The 23,379-nt window shown below is 33.3% G+C and overlaps 1 protein-coding gene across 2 annotated transcripts in view; it reads left to right on the plus strand.

Annotated features, from left to right (window-relative positions):
• Positions 1–22,038, plus strand: part of LOC124362977 (nudC domain-containing protein 1) — a 30,872-nt gene extending 8,834 nt beyond the window's left edge. For both annotated transcript variants that reach the window (XM_046817902.1, XM_046817901.1), the window contains exons 5-11: positions 3,209–3,401; positions 5,144–5,305; positions 7,364–7,586; positions 9,924–10,068; positions 18,374–18,502; positions 19,867–20,080; positions 21,782–22,038. In XM_046817902.1, the coding sequence (XP_046673858.1) occupies positions 3,209–3,401; positions 5,144–5,305; positions 7,364–7,586; positions 9,924–10,068; positions 18,374–18,502; positions 19,867–20,080; positions 21,782–22,014 (1,299 nt within the window). In that variant the 3' untranslated portion in view covers positions 22,015–22,038. The remainder of the gene's footprint in view (positions 1–3,208; positions 3,402–5,143; positions 5,306–7,363; positions 7,587–9,923; positions 10,069–18,373; positions 18,503–19,866; positions 20,081–21,781) is intronic.
• The last annotated feature ends 1,341 nt before the right edge of the window (positions 22,039–23,379 follow it).

Raw genomic sequence — 23,379 nt, forward strand, 5'->3', positions numbered from 1 at the left:
TAATCCTCTTTCCTTATTGGTTAAAACAAAATATTGATAAACAAATTTGCTTATTTTTAACAGTATTATGAGTACTGCAGTACCAACATTTGACATGTAAACAATTTTTACAGTTTCATTGTAATACTACTTCTTCCATTTATTTCTCTTAATATTATAATTCAAGTCATCTCATAATATTCCTCAATTACTTCATTCTCCATGCTCACTATGGCTTCTTTGTTATTTCACAACTCTAAACAATTTTAATGTATCTATTTTAGTAGTTATTGGAATGTTTATCGCCAATATACCAAGATATGATGTGTATAAATGAATAAATTTGCTTATAAAGTCGCTCTCTGTGGCATCTGTGTCTTATCACTAGCACTCGGCTTATCAATACACTTCTATACCTTACTCACTAGATAACAACTGGCTTACAATATATAACAAAAAAATTATGCTTCTATAGTAACAAGTAAAAATAAAAATAAATACCCAGCAAATATACAGTACACTGATTGAAAATCGTTTATATTAAGAACATAAACCTACTCATCTTATTTTATTTAAATTCAATTTACTGTAAATTAGTGCTAATTTTGAATTTGAAGTTAATCATAAAACCAATTACACTCTTCAAAAGATAGTAAAAATGTCTTTAGCTTAAAACTGAAAAAATGTATATTGTTTGCTAACTTTATTTCGTATGGCAATCTATTAAATAAGATCATACCTCTTACAGGGATATGAAGAGATGTGGTTTAATGTGGTCCATGACCTAAATGAAAACACCTATTTGCCCCAATTTACTTGTAGTAGCTTGCCATGCTTTACAAGTCTAAGATTGGGCAAATACCTTAATGGGCCTTTTCATTAGAATACTGACATAAAAATTGTGTATTTTCTGTGTATTTTGGAAGGTATCATTTGTAAAACCTTCCTCTATACAAAAACATTTGGTACTGTTACACACTTTGTCAAATCAAAATTTTTTGAGGAATTGTATAGATTGTTCTATGTATAATCATTTTTCGCTTTTTTCTGTGGCACAAAAATCGGTAAAGGCATTGGATTTCGTAACTGGAATCAAGTCGTCTGTTTCACAGTTATCTGAGGAACAGGGTGACCGGTTTCGTTGTGAGGCCAGTCTTTTGCTCAGGAAAATTCCTCCCACAAAGTCCAATTTGACAATAGAGGAGAAAAAGGCCATGTTGATCTTTGGGAAAGACGACACGGTTAAAATCCTACCGGCCGATAAAGGCAATGCTGCTATTGTACTTGACTCAGTAGCATATAAAGAAAAGATAGTGGAAACTTTAAATACTGGCACATATACAGTTTAAATTAAAAAACCGACCAATTCATTTTAACGCAAAGTAGCAAACACCTTAAGAAAAACACAAAGCATATTTTTCAGATAAATTTAGATCTAAATTAACTCCTCACCATTCCAAAATACCCCATATGTATGGCCTTCAAAAATCCACAAACCTACCATCCCTCTCAGGCCCATCATTAGTTCTCATAATTCACCTTGCAGGGAATTGTCTAAAGTCCTCTTGGACATCCTAATGCCATTGGTAGAAAAAACTGACTCTTTTATCAAAAATTCCAGGGATTTTGCAAAGAAGTCAAAATCCCTGAAGTTGACTGAAACTGACAAACTAGTAAGATTTGACGTTGAAAGTCTATTCACAAATGCACCAGTTCCAGAAACCCTTGGAATTATTGAATCACGTCTCAAAGAAGACCAAACATTAAAGGATAGAACTAAACTATCCTGTAATGTTAAATTCCAGTAATAATTATGGAACTCTTAGAACTATGCATTCAATGCAATTATTTTGAGTTAGAGGGTAAATTTTACCGTCAAGATGAGGGGATGGCAATGGGTTCTCCACTGTATTTTCACCAATATCTTTATGGAGGAATTTGAGCAGAAAGCTTTGGCTTCAGCTCAGTTCAAACCGAAGATTTGGCGGAGGTATGTGGATGATACCTTTGTTATTTTTCCTCATGGAGACACTGAATTAAATGACTTCTTGAATCACATTAATAGTATTTCTCCTTCCATCCGCCTCAAAGACATTGTCGGCAATCTAAAGAATTCCATGCATGACATCAAATGATATTGTTGGCAGTGAAAGGGTTAAACCTTCCAAGCACCTGGCCTCTAAGTAGCAACTATTGATTAGTTTAAAGATTTTATTCTTGGCATGTTTTCTATATAACTTAACCCTCCATCAGGCGCTTAAAATTAGAAACACCATCAGGCGCTCACGGAGGTTTCCTTCAGGTTAACGAATAATGGATATCATAGTCGTTTAAACTGTTTTTATTTGTTTAGATATTCATACTGATTTAATTACAATGTAATATATTCATTTTTAGAAATTAAATGAAAATTACTCTCTTATGTAATGAATTTTCCAAATAAGAAATTCAAAATCTTAAAAAATGTTATTGTATAATAACAACATGATTTATTTTAAGGAATAATGCAATTAATTGTAAAAATGTTTTACCTAATGTAATAATATATGGAAATTAACTTAGTTTTTAACTTCTTACAAAAACAACTTACTTCAATTGAGATATTATATAATTGTAATGTCAATTATTACTCTGAAATAAAAATTTATTCTTTACTAAACATTTTTTTAAACACTACACATAGTTTCAAAACATTTTCCTTCTGGTTATTATAACGACAATGTTCACTCCATAAACAGTACTGAAATGTTCCCTAGCACACGGGTACTGTACTGACAAGTCTCTCGTCTTCATTCTCCATTTCACAAAATTCAAATAAAATATATTTTAAAACTTAAAAAGAAACCATCACAGGTCACACATTTAGGCGCACACGGATTATTACTCCATAAAAACTAAACACAATAAGGCACTCACGGAGATTTCGTCCAAGCACTACAAACACAACATCTGGCACTCACGGAGGAATCATCCAGTCTCGCATGGAAGTAGACCTCATACTGACAGATTTTGTCAAAGATAAGCGGGAGGCTATTGTTTCGCTTCCTCGAAAGATGCTCGTGAAGTACACTGCGGGAAACGACTGCCAACATCAGAAAAGTACTAATATTTTCAATATTAAAAAATACACGGAGGAAAACTCCGTTTAGCGCCCGATGTAGGGTTAATTGTTGTTTTTTTACTTCTATATCTTTAACCTGAAAACTATCTTCACCACTGAAATGTGCAGGTAGAGTTGAGCAGTGAAGTTGTGGCCGGTGTCCTACTGTCAGCCCGTACAGTTGCTGACACATTACACTGTGTGCTGATGACACTGGAGACCCAAACTGCTGAGGAAGTGATAAGTGCTGGCCCCCGGAGATCAGATAAGCCTAAACCTGCTGTAGTCAACACTATTCTCCATTGGGTTGTGTTTACCAAAGGTGGGTACAATATTGTGTAGTTGTTGCCCTTAATGAAGATGCATTACCAAAATGTTAAAATTCTGATTTACAGCGAAAATTTCAATTTATAATCTTACTGCCATATGCAAATTGATAAATTATTTTGCAAATGTTAAGTTAGCTGGTCCAATTAAAATACTAAGGATTTTCCATGTTGATTGTTAAACAATAATTCTTTTACTTATGATACAATTCATCCAGATAATTGATGAAATTGCTTTATTCAAAAGATACAATGAATATTTAAAGAGCAGTAAACATAAAAAAAGATAAACTAATTAAGTTATAATCCAGTTCGCAGTTTATAAAATGAGCATTTTTGTAACCAAACAGCTTTCCGTGGGGACACCATTTTCTATTATAAATGATAAAATTACTGCATTTTTATTTTTAATGTTTTCTTCTGCAAGATAAGATTCACAGCTTTTAAGTATAAAATAAATTAAAATAGACAGATATGTTAGGGAATTCTATGATTGGTAGAATGATATGCCTGTAGGAAGATTGTGAGTAGATCTTTAGATTTATCTCTGTACATAAACAGTTCATCCAACATAATTTGCCTGTGGTCCTTATACTACTTAGCCTCTTCCCTTCCTGATAATTTTATAATTAAGAATCAAGAATATTATTACTGTTGATCTTTTTACAAGAAATAGGGATTGTCAATAAATTAAAAGCAATAAACATACTAAAGTAATTTGAGAGTTATACATTACATAACTTAAAACATTAACTAAACTAAACATAAAATAGTTTAAATGAATGCAACACTTAATTGAAATAATTGTAATATAATTAAAAAACAATACTGATATTGTGGCATGTGCCAGAATAGGTTTGGAATTAGCGTTTAAGGTATCAGTAGACGCGAACACGATAGAGCCGATCACTTAGTTGTAGTTTTAACAATGGGAGCCTCCTACTCTAGGACAGATTCTGGTAGGCAGATTCCTGCCAACAATAGGAAGTGGAGAGCGGATGTTGTGTCAGGGTCGTTGTGCAGCTATCATGTAGAGTAGGTCAAGTAATAGTGTATGTAGATTATCTAGCCCCAAGTTTTGTAGTTAGGGAACGTTCGGAATCATATCTATATTATTAGTTTATAATATTGTCATCAAAGAGGGAAATCTAGTGGCAGATCTAGGTAGATAATTAGTCCTCTGAAAAAGTGCCCTCTTCCGGTGTGATGACACAAGGTTTCAATATTATCTTGTAGATACTCATTTATGGAGTAGTAAGGATGATTAATTCACTAATCAAGAATATTTGGTGTAAGATTATTCTTAAAATTGATATGGAGTTATAAAAACATGAAATTTTGTAATGTTTTGAACCAATTTTCTTTTTGGAAGTACTGAAGTTTTCTCATTTACCAGGCTTTCAATTATGCTTGAATATATTCATTGATTGTTTTCTACAGCCTAATTATGATTGTTTCAGTTAATCTAAACATTTAGTAACGTGAGCAGAATTCAGTCTCAGTGACTTATTAATGGAACACTAATGCACTGGTATTGGCTTGCTAATGTCACACTGGGCGGGGATTAATAGTTATTTTAGTTTTTTAAATGTGTGTAAAACAAACCAAACCTCCTAGAACCTACTTGGACTCTTTGGTTGAGAGGGAAAGTAAACATTGTTTAAAAGTGTGAAGACTCTGTAACAGTGTATAACACAAACTATTCTTTACTTGGCCTGACTTGTTTGTGTGATGACAGACAGCGAGGGGGTGTGGTCAGAATCCTGCAAGCGACAGTTGGAGGGAGCTGGCTCTGTCGACTACGTTGCTCTGGAAGTGTCCGGATCCGCTCTGTATATTGATAGCAATGCAAACTTCAAGTTCACCTCAGATTCTGCTAATCCTCTACCTCCACCTGAAGGTATCACCATCAGACAATAACTTTTTGAGCTAGTTAAGTAAAATAGGTCACAAAAAATTCATCCTGATAAAAGCTCTCTGATTCGCTAAAAAAATAAGAATTAAATTTGAAGTTTTAGATCCTTCATTTGTATGAGATCAAATTTTGTAATTGTATGTAATTTTCAGTTAGCGTCTATAGGTTAAAGTACTGATGATTAAATCTCCACAAATCAATAACTGGAGGTACAACATCAACTAACCATATTTTGTGTGTGTGTTTCACTTGGAGTTATTGAGTAAATTAATTAATTATAAATTTACCTTCTGATGTTCCGTAATATTGCAATGTTACAACGTGTTAAGAACGTAGCTGGGAACAAACTTTGGGAGGAAGGTCCAGATAACAAATATTTTTCCGTAGTGGACAGAGAGTAAGGCTCCATTTTGTTCCTTAAAAAATTCTTGACCCATTTCTTTGCTGAGAACGATCTTTCAGCACGTCAGTAATACTGAATTATTTAAATAATAATAATCATTTACTAAAAAAGTAATTGAAAATTTGAGGGGGTGTTTGGACCCCTTGGATCCCCTTGCTGGCTACGTCTTTGGAAGTGTTTGGTCAACACTGTGACATCTTCAGGTATCCACAATATATTACTGTTTTGTTGTAGGTTAAAATTAAAAACACATAGTATATTGATTTTCCCACGTACTATCAGGTGGATAAACAGGTAGATAATTCAAAACCCGTTATAAGGAACACCTTCCAAAGAATACTGCTACTCACAGTCAAATTACACTGTGTGCAGTCAAATTTCATTCAATGTGTGCACAATGACTGAAATATAAATAAAACCTACATGTAATTCACAAATGCAAGAAAAGTAGTTTGATGTCCACACTTGAAAATTATGAAATATACAATGCAGTGACCACAACAACGTACTGAATGATAACATAAACACTCAAGCCAATTCATTGTTTGACATGGCATTGTACCTTGAAATGATGAGTCAGTGAATAAAATCTATCTCGACAAGTTCCTTCCTCCAGTAGTTGCAAACTGTCCGTCCAGCATGCATGAACATGTGTCCACTGTGTCATAGTGGTTTGTGTTCTGTACATATATGTATTTTTATTTATTTACGTGTGATTTTGTCATGTAGTACTATGTGAAAGTATTGAGGTGTATAACATGTCAAATAATCTATTGAAAAGCATAGCCCCAAGTTTGGCTGATCCTCTTGCAAAATTTATCAATAGTCTATTAAATACAGGCAATTTTCCAGACATTCTTAAGGTTTCTCGGGTGTGTCCAGTCTACAAAAAAGGCCCCAGAAACTAACCACAGAGCTATCGACCTATTTCAATAATTCCCGTGTTAGGCAAACTAATAGTATCAATAGTATATGAACAAATAAGCAGTTTTTTTTTAAATCAAATAATCTCTTAAATCCTACTCAATATGGATGTAAACTTAAACACTACAAAATATAGCCTTAGAATCTAGGTGAAGAGGTACTCTTATTGTTTCATCAGGTGCACAATTGAGTGCACCCTTTCCACCAAAGCTACATTATGTGTAAAAATCTCGGCTGAACCACTTTGGTTAAAGATCACACCTTAAACATCATAGTGCATTCAGTTTTGCATGTGTCATTTTTTTAAAGTCTAGGTTCATTTTTAAACAATGTAAAGAGTTCATTTTGAGCTTCTTTGTCTCCATTTTTTTATCTCTTCCGACGAACACAACTCCAAATTCAAGGTGTCAAATCTGTGACAAAGTCAGATTCCAGACGTTGCACTGAGAGGAAGGTGAGCTGGGCCTAACTCAATATTCACAGCGTGAGAGAATAAGTTATAGCACTCATCATAAATAATTGTCTTGAGAGGAGTTCCACAGGGCCCCCTCCTTGGTTCATTACTGTTCTCATTGTATATAGATAATGTTACAACTGTAATCTGTCATTCTAAACTTCAGTTATATCATTATACCTTGCAAATCTACAGATACTTTTCACCAGCCAATAAAGTCATGTTTCATTTAATTAATCTCTTTGTTTTTGTTTTACTGCAGAAAAAATGGAAATAGAGGAGCAGAATTTATATGTTTGGGAGCAGACCAAGGATGACGTGAAGGTAACTGTGGAAGTTGGGCCCAAAGTGACCAGAGATGACGTGGAAGTCTCAGTAACTGAGGGGCAGTTGACTATACGATGTGGGCAGCAATTAATAGTGTCTGGTGCTCTCAGCCGAGCTGTGGACCAGAGCCTGACCACTTGGACACTACAACCAAACAGGTGAGCTACAGACAGACATTTGAAAATTGGGAAGTTTTGATTATCTGATGTAGACAGCAAGAAGTAATAGTCTCTGGTGCTCTCAGCCGATCTGTGGACCAGAGCCTGACCACTTGGACACTACAACCAAACAGGTGAGTTACAGGCAGACCTTTGAAAATAGGGCAGTTTTGACTATCTGTTGTGGGCAGTAAGTAATAGTCTCTGGTACTCTCAGCCGATTTGTGGACCAGAGCCTGACCACTTGGACACTACAACCAAACAGGTGAGTTACAGGCAGACCTTTGAAAATAGGGCAGTTTTGACTATCTGTTGTGGGCAGTAAGTAATAGTCTCTGGTACTCTCAGCCGATTTGTGGACCAGAGCCTGACCACTTGGACACTACAACCAAACAGGTGAGTTACAGGCAGACCTTTGAAAATAGGGCAGTTTTGACTATCTGTTTTGGGCAGTAAGTAATAGTCTCTGGTGCTCTCAGCCGATCAGTGGACCAGAGCCTGACCACTTGGACACTACAACCAAACAGGTGAGTTACAGGCAGACCTTTGAAAATAGGGCAGTTTTGACTATCTGTTGTGGGCAGTAAGTAATAGTCTCTGGTACTCTCAGCCGATTTGTGGACCAGAGCCTGACCACTTGGACACTACAACCAAACAGGTGAGCTACAGGCAGACCTTTGAAAATAGGGCAGTTTTGACTATCTGTTGTGGGCAGTAAGTAATAGTCTCTGGTACTCTCAGCCGATTTGTGGACCAGAGCCTGACTACTTGGACACTACAACTCAACAGATGAGCTAGAGATAGACCTTTTACAATGGGGCAGTTGACATCAACATTACAAATTAGAAGATTGCTTCTGTTTAAACCCTTTGAGTGCCAGGTGTTTGTACCAGCCGAACTTAAAACACCAGGCTTCGGTCAAAGATCATCTACTTTCGATCTATGATATTTTCAACACCATAGTCGAGTTTGCATTGTGCTGATAAAAATAATAAACTAGATTCAAATGGCTGATAAGCCTGCTATGGTAAAAACCCATCTTCTTTTGGCATATGGGTAAATCCTTATAAAGTTCATGCAAAATTTTCTAAATGAATTGTTTATAATAGGTTTTGTATTTTTAGAAGTCGAGTTGTTTTTATTACTGTCATCTGGGAAATAATGGCTCATTGAGGCATGTTAGTGTTCATTCCTTTGATTTTCCTTAAACCACAGTAGAAAAATGCCATATCCTAATGTCAAGGAAGTCAAAAACTTTTGAGAACCTTATGTGGAAAAATTCACAGCTTTGTTCATTACAAAGGGTTTTATAACGTTGTTTAAGTAGTATACCAATGAATCAAATATTTTTAATTGGGCACTGGTAAATCTGGAGTAAAAGCTAGATAGTAACTTTGATTTTTCTATCTGTAACACACTAATAATCAAGCATGGTATACTCAATTTTTCTCAAATTTAAATGTAAAAAAATGTTTCAACCTTACTGATGAACTTTATTTGAAAGTGTCAACAACTGTTTAGTGTCAGTTAAATTTGTATACTGAAACATAAATATTATTATTATTTTTCTAAATTCTAATACATTCCAGGGACTTTTTCTTCACATAAACATTCTGCAGACCGTATTAGTATTTAGGAGTCTTTAATTTTTAGAGTAGCTTCAGTGAAAATAATTTTTGATTTAATTTTTCATTTAGTTTCATTATTTTATTTATGTAAGGGATTAAATGTAATTCCCAAATCATACTGTTTGCCATAGATAGTTAAAATAATTAATTGGCTTAATTAATTTTTTTACTATTTTCCTCTATTTTTTATAATTATAATAAATTATATTTTTCCAATATGTTTTGTTCATTAAAAACAAAGATAGTTTGAGGAGAAACACACTGTGATAAAATAAAAATGTTATTGAATCCCTATAAGAAGTTTTAACACTTCTGGGAAGTGGAATTTGTCAGTCAAAATAAGCAATGTTTCAATATAAACTCTTGTGTGGTGTAATTATACCATTAATTCCTGGTATAGTTATAAAACTAATTTACTTGATTATAAACCCATCTCTGTTTTTAGGTAACAAATTTTTGTTCAAAAGTTTTATTTTAAAACAAGTTAATCTCATTAATAGTAACTTAATAATATAGTACAATGACAGCCAGGTTTTATATCCATACAGTTGTTTAAATTATATGTTATTTTTTAATATTTTGAAAATGTGTACATGTATTTTAGTATCATTATTGTTATTGGTAAACGTATACATGTCACATAATAAGCATGAATAGTTTAGTCAAGGTTTGTATTCATACAACTGGAGTATTAATGTAACATGTGCAGGCTGGAAGTGATTCTTGTGAAGCAAGACTCTGGTATGATGTGGCCTGAGCTAGTAAAAGGAGACACCAGAGGTCAGCAGATCCTGGATCCTGATGTGGTGGAGGATGTGCACAACCGCCTCAGCCACCTCTGCAGTGACACTGAGGTAATATAACCATAATCATAATCATAAATTTTTATTGCCATTGATCACATGATACATTGAACATATAATGAAAAATAGTGCATAGTCATTGTATTAATATAATAATATACATAATAGAGAAAATAGAATAAAATATTTTTAAAATTAGACATGTAAAAATTTATACAGTACAATTATACAATTGCGTTTTTTACAATGTGTGAGTATTTATTACTAACTCTGTGCACTAATTTAGTATTTCAGAATCAAAATTCTACATTCCACATTATGATTTTAGAAAAAATCCTTCTAGATTATAAAATGGGGGATTTTGTTGTAACAAAGTGCAATACCTTACTCCTTAAAACAACCCCAGTTGAGGCAGTCCAAGCTGTTTACAAAATCAAGTTTATTAAAGAAACAATGCTGTTCCACCATGTGAGATGAACCTGTGTTTTGGCCAGCATGTTCTGGGGTATGATCAAGCCTTATCACGTATTTCTAGTATTATACGAATGCAAATCTTGTCTAAGTGAGAATGAGCCGCAGATCCGTTTTTTTACATATAATAAATAGATGGAAGATGATATTTTAGGGTTTATAATTGTGCTGAATTTTTAAACTAATAAAAAGTGGTTTATCAGTGTTCTAAGAATTTCAGCTCTACAGATTGTTCGTAAAACCCTCTTTGTAATTATCAAAATATCTTTAACGTGAGAAGAATGACCCCAAAGTATTTAATTCATAAGAATATAAGACATTGGAAATAAAAAACCAAAAAGAGTATGCTGTCCCTCAAGTATTCAATAGAAACAACATTCTCCTTAGTTTCAAAAAAAGATTAACTTACTCGCAAGAGCCTACTACATAATTTATTAATTTGATGGGACCAGTTTTAGTGTAAATCAATGTGAATACCGAGTAATTTTGCGGATTTGGACATTTGGATAATCTAAGAATAATGTTTGAGTTTTTTTTCTTGGGGGGGTGGTTACATAGCAAATTATGATTAGAGGAAAAACCAATTTTAAAAAGCTTCATTTTCAGCTTGTTTCATTTTAGTGAGTAAATAAGGGAGGTTTTTTATTCAAGTCAAGTCAAAAGTCAAAAATACTTTATTCGTTTTAAGTTACAATGAGTAACATTTAGAATAGTGGTTCAGGTTAGAACTAGCTAAAAACTAATATAAAATAAACCTATAAATAAAACTAAAATAAAACTACCTGATTTGCTAATCACACTATTCATCTAATGAATTTTAAAAAATAAAGCCTTGTCTATCAAGTATTACCTTAAGTCTTTCTTTTAAATAGTTTTATGGTTTCTGTACTTGATTTGATAGCAATGTGGGAAATGGATTTAAGAAGATTTGGATCCAATGTATGTTGGTTTTTTATGTGTAAAAATTTAGCCTATGGTGAGGTATTAAAATATCACATTTTTATTACGTGTTATTGTACAATGAATTTAACGTTGGTCATACCAGTATTTTAAGTTTTTAATTTTAGAGCACATAATTGTATCCATCTAATAATATTGAAACCGTAGACAGTTAAAATTTTGAATTCCTCTAAAATAATTCTTTCACCAGAATCATTTTATCTTTAGAGTCCCTAACATAATTCTCAGAGATTTTTTTCTGTATCCCCGGAGAATTTTATCAGATTATGTATTTTTTCGTAGCAACCATAGCAAACTAGAGGCCATATGCAATTATAATAGAGTGTTATATAAGAGAAATAGAATTGTCCTCAATGTATCAGTGCTACAGATAAAAGACATCTTCGTCAAAGTCATAAATTCCCGAGATTTTAATATTTTGTAATCAACAATTGTACGTGTTTTGATCCGCAATTAAGATTTTCCATCAATAGTCAGACCTAAGAATTTGGTACTCTGATTTTTTTGTTACTAGGTTGGTTTATTTACTATGATCATTTGGCTCAATTTATTTCCTTTTTTGTTGGGTTTTTAAAAGAATATATAATTGTGTTTTATTTATATTTAATTTTTTACATTTGGTTTTTCATTTAAAAAAGAATTAAATGTTTATTCAATATCCCAAATATAAAGCCTCTCTATCTCATCTACTGAATTAGATGATAAATTTGAGGTTTTGCATCATCATGCATATAGACCACAGGTTTTCTTGGGGAATGTGTTTTAAGCTAAGTGTAGCATATCTTTCAAGTAACACAAGAAATAACTAAATGGTCCTAAAAATTGAACCTTGCGGAACTCCAAAAACTATTTTTTTAATGTTTGGAGGATACTCTCAGAGATTTATTTATGTAAGGATAAACGAAGGAATTTCTAAACATATTGACATCTATTATTTAAGGTAAGAATTGAAACCATTTTAAAATTTGTTGAATTTATTCCTAAACAATTTAAATTTCTTAATTAAAAAATTGAGTGGTCTACGCTATCAGAAAGCCTTCGAAAGGTCCATAAAAATTACCCTAGTTTGCAATGTTCCCTTTATCAACAGAATCTATTATTGACTCTAAATAATTGATACTGCCAGCACTTATTGTCGATCTACCAGTACGGAATACCATGCTGGTTATCGTCTAAATAGATTATGTTCCTCTAAAAACGCCATTTAGCTTAGAGTGATCAGATTCCTTTCATAAAATTTTATTTGATTGTTGAGGGAAGTAGAAGATACTGGACGGTAATTTGACCATTTCTATTATTGTCATCTTTTTTATGTATCGGAAAACATTTTGGCTATTTTTAATTTAAATCAAGGGAAAGAGGCCAGATATAAATGACGAATTTAACGAAATGTGCTATATTTCACCACAGATGTTCACTCAAGCAGATTTTAAAAGTACAACTGGTATTTCAACAATTCCCCCCTTGAATAATTAATTTTTTTCATTAACGCAAAAAGGGGGTGTCGTCTGTGTAGAACGAAACATACTGAAACTAACATTTCAAATTATTTGGTAGATTCATTTATTATAATAGTAAAGAAAAAGGACCAAGTACTGAGCCTTGGTGGACACCACCCAGCGACATTTTCCACTGGAATTTTACAGAAGCATTATTACCCCCCAATTGAAAACAAATTGCTTTCTATTAGTTAAGTAAGAAATCGAATTAGATTAAGACTAATTCTTCCTTGAGACACCATAAAATATTCAATTTCCTCTATGGATAATATTAATAGGTGGACACAATCGAATAGGCGTTACTTAAATCCATATATCGAAGTGGGCACTACTGTATTCTTTATTTTCAAAGGCATTTCAGAAAGTAATTTAACTACTTCCATGACCGCTTTTATAGTTGAGCGAACCTTTCCCGGAAACCAAATTGGGAATCAGATAAAAGATTGAATTGTACAAAGTACCTGGGATAGCTGTTTAATGTCATTAGTGACTCTAATATTTTTAGAAATATATTGGAACAATGGATATTGGGGTCGTAATTTAGAGGCAATAGCCTATCCCGCCCTTTCTTATATACTGGAACAATTTTGGAGGATTTTAAGCAACTCAGGAAAGTAACCAAACGCGAAAACATTTATGCTAAGAATAAAAGCTTCATTTCAGCTTGTTTCATTTTAGTGAGTAAATAAGGGAGGTTTTTATTAAGATCAAGTCAAAGTCAAGAAATCTTTATTCGTTTTAGTTTACAATGATGTAACATTATGAATAGTGTCAGTTTAAACTAGCCTAAAAACTATTATAAAAAAATAAACCTATAATAAAAACTACAATAAAACCTACCTGATTTGCTAATCAAAATATTCATCTAATGAATATAAAAGCCTTGGTCTATCAAGTATACCTTAAGCTTACTTTTCTTTTAAATATATTATGTTCTGTTTCTTGTTTGATAGCAAGTGGAATGGATTTAAGACATTTGGATCCAATGTAATGTTTGGTTTTTTTTGTGTAACATAATTTAGCCTATGGTGAGGTATCTAAAATAACATTTTTATTACGTGTATTGTACAAATGAATTACGTTGGGTCATACCATTATTTAAGTTTTATAGAATTTTAGAGCACATAATTGTAGTCCATTAATAAATTGACCCGTAGAACAGTTAAAATTTTGAATTCCTTAAAAATATTCTTTCACAGAATCATTTAGTCTTTAGTCGCCTAACATTAATTCTCAGAGATTTGTTCTGTATCCGGCGAAATTTTTATCAATGATTTGATTTTTTTCCGTAGCACCATTCAAACAGAGGCCCATAAATGCAATAATAAGAGTGTATATAAGAGAAATAGATTGTCCCTCAATGTATCAGTGCTACAGATAAAAGACATCTTCGTCAAAGCTAAATTCCCCCGAGTTTTAATTTTGGTAATCAACGAATTTGTAACGTGGTTGATCCCAAATTAAGATTTTTCATCAATAGTCAGACCTAAGAATTTTGGTAACTCTTGATTTTTTGTTACTAGTTGGTTATTTTACTATTGATCATTGGCTCAATTATTTCCATTTTTTTTGTTGGGATTTAAAAGATATATAATCTTGTTATTTATTTATATTTTAATATTAAAAATTGTTTTCATTTAAAAAGAGAATTAATGTTATTACAATTCCAAATATAGGAAAGCCTCTCTATCTCATCTACTGAATTAGATGACTAAATTTGTAGGTTTGCCATCAATCTGCATATAGACTACAGGTTTTCTAGGGGAATGGTGTATTTTATTAAGCCTAAGGTTGCATAATCTATCTCAATTACACACAAGAAAAAAATTTAAAAAAACCCCCATGGACCTAAAAATGAACCTTGGCGGAACTCCAAAAACTATTTTTTTTTAAGTTTTGGAGGATACTCCTCGAAATTTTAAATTGTGGTAAGGATATCGAAGAGAATTTCCTACATATTGAAAATCTATTATTAAGGTAAGATTGAAACCAATTTTAAATTTGTTTGAAATTTATTCCTAAACCAATTTAAAATTTCTTAAATTAAAATTGGAGTGGGTCTACCGCTATCGAAAGCCTTCGAAAGGTTCCATAAAAATACCTAGTGCATGTTCCCCTTTATCAACCGAATCTATTAATTGACTCAAATATTGTATAACTGTGCAGCACTTATTGGTCGATCTACCAGTAAAACGGAATCCATGCTGGAGTTTTATCGTCTAATCGATTATAGTCCTCTACAAACGCCATTAGCTGAGAGTGGAACGATTTCCTTTACATAAATTTTTGATGTTGAGGGAAGTTATGAGATACTGGACGGTAATCCTTGACATTTCATTTATTGTCATCCTTTTTTATGTATCGGAAAAATTTTGTGCGCATATTTTTAAATTTATCAGGGAAGATGCTCAGATATAAATGACGAAATTTACCCAAAATGTGCTAGTATTTACACACAGATGTTCTCTAGCAGATTTTAAAAGTACAACTGGTCTTTATCATCCAAATTTCCACTTGAATAAATTTATTGTTTCATTAAGCAAAAAGGGGTGTCGTCTGTGTAGACAACTGAACTAACAATTCAAATTAATTTGGTAGAAATCATTTATTATAATAGTAAAAGAAAAAGGAGCCCAAGTACTGAGCCTTGGGGGACAAACATTTCCACTGATTTTACAGAAGCATTATTACCCCCAATTGAAACATATTGCTTTCCTATTATAGTTAAGTAAGATCGAATTAGATTAGTATAATTCTTCTGAGACTCCATAAAATTTCCAATTTCTCCTATGATAATTATTAAAAGGGGACACAAATCGGAAATGCTTTAACTTAAATCCATTATCGAAGGGGCTACTGATTCTTTATTTTCCAAAAGGCATTAAGTAAAGTAATTTACTACTTCCATGACCGCTTTTATAGTTGAAGCGACGTTTCTTTCCCCGGAAACCCAAAATTGGGAATCAGATAAAAGATTTGAATTGTTTACCAAAGTAATGGGATAGCTGTTTATTGCATTAGTGACTCTAATATTTTAGAAAATAATTGGAACAATGGATAATGGGTCGATAATTTTTGAGGCAATAGCCTATCGCCCTTCTTTATATACTGGAACAATTTTGGAGGGTTTTAAGTCAACTCAGTTGGAAAGGTAACCAAACTCGAAACATTTGCTAAGAATAAATGCTAATGGTTCGTTGAATAAATAGGAATAGTTTCCTTTCACTTAAACAAGTTTAAATCCAATATAAATCGCGTACTCTATGGAGTTGGTAGAAATTTTGATACAACATTTACTCCCTGGACCGCAGTAACGGTTTTTGCCAATAAAAAGTGTTAGGAGGGACCTGGATTATTCTTAGAAGGACAGAGAATAAAACCTTAGTGGATGGGATGCTGTTTGAAATTTCAAGAGACCAGATTTTAGGAAAAAGTTGTTCAATTCTGTTTGGTTCAAGTGTACTGGTAGTCTGTGTGGTGGTGTTGTGTACTGGAATTACTTTCTTGCTTGATGATATATCCCAGGCGGCTTTATATATTTATTAGGGCTTTTTCTATGTATCCTTTCACATGCCTCCGTCTAACATGCATGCTAACATTACATTCACACACTGGAGGAGACTCAAACAAAGTTAAGACTCTAGTATGATGCTGCTGAGGTAAATATTACATTATCTTCACACACTGGAGGTGACTCTAACAAAGCAAGACTCTGGTATGATGTGGCCTGAGCTAGTAGCAGTTACACCAGAGGTCATTTGGCTCAATGTTAAGGAACATATTTACATTACCCACGATCTTGTATGATGGCATTAAGAAAATCGCTGAATTAAACAGTTTTGTAATCAAACTGAATAATACATATGAAATTTTTAACATGTGACATAGTTACACCTGTAATGAGGATATTTTGTTGGATTAGTTCATAAGACTCCTTTCATTCTGTTGGGTCCTTTGATACTCCATTTTATTAGTTTGTTTAGTTCATTTAATTGTGTGTAAACAGAAACAGAAACAGAAATCTTTATTTGCTATCATCAAGATAGAAACAGGCGTCATGTAGGCTACATTATATATAGAAAAGAGTCTATTTGCTTGCCAATTGCCATGGTCACTCTCTCCAGGTTAAAAATTCATAGGTAGGTTAAGAAGTTTTGTTTTTTTCTACTTAAAACATAAGTTAATAATTTACTGCAATTGTATCAAACTATTGTAAATTTACTACAATGAGGTTGAGTGGTAGATCGGGTTTGATAGCCCTAACTCCGCCTGTATAATAAAGGCATTTTTCATTTCATTTCTTTTTTTTCTATTTGTATATAGATAAGCTAAAGTTTGATTATGGCCCATGTCCCTACATGAGATCTGGCTGAGTATTAGCAAAGCCTTTAATTCAATGTAATATCTCGATTCAGCTTGAAATTTTACATGCAAACTTAGCAAATCCTGTTACACTACCTGTGTTCTCACGTACTCCTCCCTTGTTCATAAGTGGATTAAATTGTAAAGTTTTATTCCCAGAACTCAACAAGAGATTCCTCAATTATGCACTAGCTTTAATGTTTCTATTATTATTGCTGTATTTGTAACTGTCTCTGCTGCACTTAATTTGTAATTGACAACTCAGTATATTATTATAATATTACTAGATTAATTAATACATGTGACTTTTTGCAATGTTTTGAGAACCATTTCCATCAATTTATTTACTCACACAGTCAAATGCCCTATTCAATTCATGAAAAAATTCTCTACATATTCTTCATAATTAATTTTGTCGATATTTTCGTAGCTATAAACAATAAATTTCATTTCACTAGTGATTTATGTAATTGAATTAAAAATCAATGAGTATCTTCATGTAATGACCATCTTTAAATCGATATTTTCATATGAAGTAGTGTTTGATAGCAAAATAGTTTTAACAAACAGCACAGTAAAACAATACAAAGTTATGAATGAGTGAAAATACTGATGAAAGTTGTCACTATATGTCATACAAGGTGCCTGTGATAATTCTGATTGTAAAGATAATTTAAATAATTATATAGCTTACCATATTAAGCTGCATTAAATAGGCAAGCATATGAGAGGTTTGTTTGGAAAGATCCAATCTCCCTTTCCTGGCCAATTTTTACACAACTGACCATCTCAGATCAATTAAGGGGGTTTCCTTCTGAGACCGCTGTCAGAGATTTACTGTGCTTCGGCGAGTGAGTCGGTGAGTCACAGCATCCAGTTTTGTAACTTATTAAAAGTTCCTGCGTCGAATTTCACTATGATTGAATGTCGAGCAAAGAGTTAATGTGAAGTCTTGCCAGAAATTATTCTTGAGAGATAATCTTTTATCACACAAAATGCTTTTGATAGATATAGGCAATTCAAACATGTAATCTGACAGATATTATATTGTCACTATGTATTAGGTACAGGAGGCAGGAGAGGGTTTTGCACCAACCTTTAATCTGGATCAGCTGGAGGATTGTGACACGGCTCCAGAAGACAGCTGGAGTCTGCTCAGGCTGGAAGCTGAGTCACATTCCATAACCCACCAGGTGAATAGTTTGTGTTTAGTTGTGAACTCTCACTTATTTACTTGCATTAAATAGGCTAGAAACATGTAAGTTAGGATATAACACAATTCTGTTTCATGTTAATTATTAATCTCTTTACCTCATTTGTTATTGGTTGTTACTGGGTCCACTCCTTCAACAAAATAACTTTGAAGGGAAACTCCTAAATATTTTTAAAACAGTTTTAAAATACTATGAAAAATAATAAATGTTGTGTTAACATTCTTACCTAATGTTGAAACTTTAAGATTGTAGAACGAATATTCTCATTTTAGTAAAGATTATGGATTATAAATAGTATTCATTACAGACAGAAAATAACAATAGCATAACGTAATTAAATAATTATTATGAAACTGTAAAAACCATTGAACAGCGTACGGATCCTAGTACCTGTTCAAAATAGGCTAGGGCTACCGGTATATATATTTTGCTTCAAGTGAAGAGGTCTTTTAATTTAATTTAATCTTTGCAAATTATGATCCCGTACTTTAGCTTGTTCTGTAAGTGAGTAAAGCTCTGCAAAGCCATAAAATAGACCTTAGCCAAGCAGTTTATGATGTTAAAATGTTAAAAGCCTAGATCTTGCTTTAGTAGAAGTGAGAAATAGTGAAGAACAATTTGAGTAAATCTTTATCAAAGCATAGAAAATGTAAATGTATACAACATAGACTAAATGTATCACTTAATAAAAGACTCAATTAATCTGAATTCCACCACCACTACTGAAGTCCTGTACACGTGCCTATGCACATATACCAGTGAAGGTGGAACACAAACATGAAAATCAATGTAGTCATTTCCTGTGGTATCACAACACGTCATCTTAAACAAAGAGAATAGGAAGGCCTTATGTTTTGGTCCTGGACCCTCCCCCTCCCAACCATCACATTCCTGTCTCAACTCCCCAATACTCAAGTATCATTCATTTCCCTTCTTCCATGTAGCACTTTACTCGTATCTCTCTACACAATGCATTTCTACACCCATCTATGCCTTGTTCTTTTGCCCTAATTCTCCACTCCTTGAAATGTTAGTATTCTTGTCAGCATCAAAATCTCCATCCTTTTTATATGTTCAAATCATTTCCTGCAATACCTTTTTACCTTGTGTTTTAGTGGCTCATTTTTCAAATAAGCTCTTATTTTATCATTTCTCACCATGTTTCTCCTTATTATCTCTTCTGTTTTTGCTAACGTTTAAATTTTAAGTTATCATTTCATAAATCAGTGATTTCAGATTGAGCATTAAAAACAAATATTTTTATCTTGGTGATACTGGTAGTCTTCATAACTCTCAACTTCTTGGAAATACAATTAAATATGATTGTGATAATATGGTTACAGATATCTCTGGCTGGACACCAGTGGTTAATGGCAGTGAGTGAGGGTCCTGACAGGGTCCCGAGCATGTGCGTGAGACATGACGTGGATGGGTGTGTTTGGCGTTTAGAGCCACCTACCACTGAAGACTGGCCGTGTCATCATGTCGGCACATTCTACGCTCTCGGCTATGTTGCAGCCTCTAAACAGCAGAAGAAATTCATGCTGGCTGCTCCAGGTCTGTCTTAGCAAACACTCTAGATGTAATAATAAATGCAAAACCTTTCTACAAGCTACACTGTATGTTTTTATTACTCAATTTAAATAGGTTTGAAACACGAAGGGCCTACAATCATAAATTAAACTGTTTATAAGAAGTGAATTTTTTTTCTTTATACGAGGGGTATTAGAAAAATAAGGTTCCCTATGCCGCCAAGACAGAATGCGATATGTTGGGAGAAATCAGGCAACACTGTCTTACCCATCAGCTGTCCCTCTCTCTATCCATACCACTCACGCCTCGCTATGTCCAACAGTGCCGCCCTAGTTACATTCGAAGATGGAGCTCCCTATCGTTGTTACCGCCAGATTCGAAATTCGTGCTGTGATACGTTTTTTTAATTGCAAAACAGATTTCACCTATTGAAATTCATCGTCAGTTATTCGAAGTTTATGGGGAAAACTTCATAATCTGTTTAACACGTTCGGAAAAGGTGTAGAGAATTTAGTGAAGGCCGCATGGAAATTCATGATGAAAACCGAAGTGGACGGCCTGTCATGACAACCGTCTTTTGGGACAGTAAGGGCATGCTTTTGATCGAATTTTTGCCTCATGGAACAACAACAGTAAACTCTGACAGATATTCCGACACATTAAGAAAACTGAGACGCGCGATCCAGAACCGCCAGGGAGGATGATTGTCCAGTGGTGTGAGGCTTCTCCATGAAAACGCTCGACCTCATGTCTCACGTCAAACTCAAGAACTGCTGACACATTTTTCCTGGACTATTGTGCCCCATCCCCCCTACAGCCCAGACCTAGCCCCAAGTGATTATCACTTATTCCCAAAATTAAAGGAACACTTGGGTGGCCAACGCTTCAGTACCAATGATGAAGTCAAGGAAGAGGTTACTCGATTCCTCAAAAGATTGGCGGCAGAATTCTACAACATGGGGATAGAAAAGTTGGCGCATCATCTACAAAATGTTTGGACAGAAACGGTGATTATTTGAAAAAATAGCTTAACTGTTAAGTTTTAAATTGATGTATAACACTAAGTAGAAATATAGAGCTGTCTATTTTAAAAAATCATGGGAACCTTATTTTTCTAATACCCCTCGTACATAGAAACTTACATCTAGTGCAATACAAATAACTTCAGCATGTTAAATATTAATTCATCATCATGTAGATTCGAAGTAACTCTCCAAGTAATGGATTGAGTTTAGCAAAAAAAAAAAATGCATCATATAGTATTTGAACAACTTTAATAATAAATATTTATCAATGTCCTTTCCAGTACGTCTGCTAAGAAAAAACATTTATAAGATTGTCTTACAGTCAGGTTTTATTTCTTCAGGTGCAAATTTGTGACATAGCCTCTCTCTGCCAAATATTGGGAGGCTATGATCCTCCCGGCACTCAGTAAGCATGTACAGGTCTGCACCTCCAGGCTGGTACTGCATCGAAACAACTTGCACAAGAAACTGAGGACATCTCCACCACAAAGAATTCTTTAAGGTCTTATACACAGCTTCTTGAATAACAGGATATTCTAAAATCAATAGGTATTGAGGATTGTGGAAGCTTCGTACCAAGATTTTATGTTATAAGACACCATGAAGAGGGATAGCGTTAAGCGCTGTACAACCATTCCTCCATGGAGCAAGGATATTTCATATGAACCTAATTTAACACTTGACCCTTTTATGTTGACAGACCTGTCCTACACTGTGATCTGTGAGGCCACCAGCCACGTGTTTGTCTACAGAAAATCCAGTACTGTAGAGGGAGAGCTGCGGAACCGCAAGACATCTACTAAGATCCCCACTGTTGCCAAACAACAGCTCATCAACTTGGAGTCTTCTTCCTCTATACTTGGAGCCTGTGCTACCAACTCGCATCTCTTTATACTAACAACAGAAACTCTGTACTGTTTCCATATTCAATAAAGCTAGATTCTTTTTCTCTTTGTATTCTATTATTTTATATTACAATTTTCTCCTGCTCCTTTTTGGAAATGTAATAAATATTTTAATCCAGTTAAAAGATATATGTGTGTGTTTTTTTGTTCTTTTTTGGTTTTAAGAGCTGAAATATATATGATTCAGTTGTTAATATATATATATATATATATATTTTTTTTTCATTTCTAAAATTTTCAATATATACTCCAAATATTCTGTACGAGTTTACAAACTGTTTGTTTCTTTACTAGCAATTTTAAGCAAAAGCTATATTTTTATTTAGAGTTAGTATTCATTCAAAACTACCTTTAAAACATTTTTACTTGCTTCCTTAAACTATATTTTGTGAATGCTCATAATACAAGTATCAATGAAATAAATAATTATTTATGTTTACTGTCTGGAATTTCAGTTTAGGGATCCATACTCAATTGTCTTTATTATTATTTATTTATTAAATATAAATTACAACCTCAATTTCATACATGGATTATTTTTTCACATTCACTTCTTTTAATTTTAAAAGTCTCCATAGCATTGTACTAGTTTTGCAATAATAGTTAATTAAAAGATTAATAGTGTTTAAAATAAGTAATTTTCATTTAAGCAAAACTAGAGAAAACACATTTCCCAAGGAGGGCCTGATAAGTTGTATGTAAACTGGTGGGCTTCACAGTACACTTCTGAGATAAATGAAAAGCCCTCGAGTTTTCAGTGCATGGCATTTGGCTGCCCCTTAGAAGAGAAGAAGAAGGGAAGACCACACTTGGCAGGTTAATCTCAATTCGCTGTGTTCACATGTTCCCCGTCCTTGGCATTCCAAATTTATTTACTACTTGTGAACATTTTTGTTTAGGAGTGTCCCAAAATTACGAGACAAAGAGATTTAGGTTATAATTCATAATTTTATTCCTAGACTTCCAAATAAACCATAACAATCAACAACAGTCATATTAGTGAATGTAATCCTAAAATGTTTTTAAATGGGATAACAGGAATTTAGGTGGCTGTAAAAATTTTGAAACCAGGTAACAATTGTGTGATTTTGCAAGCAGATTGAAAATCATCACACAATATGGAAGATGATCTTTCTTCTTCACAAATTCTAATAAAAAACAAATTTAACCAAGATATCGTAATACATAGAAATAAGTAAACTGTACCCACATTGTAAATTATGAATTATAGTTTGAGACCTGGGCACTTGAGAATTGAACCCCTAGTTCACAGTTTTTATCAATGACCTTCCAAATTTTGTGCCAAACAAGTGTGTTTTGTATGCAGATGACAACACATTAATGTGTTCTTGTAGATCCCCTGAAACTAATACTGTCATGACAAGCTATATGA

This window comes from Homalodisca vitripennis, chromosome 5, assembly GCF_021130785.1.
Source record: "Homalodisca vitripennis isolate AUS2020 chromosome 5, UT_GWSS_2.1, whole genome shotgun sequence".
In the NCBI taxonomy this organism is placed as follows: Eukaryota; Metazoa; Arthropoda; class Insecta; order Hemiptera; family Cicadellidae; genus Homalodisca; species Homalodisca vitripennis.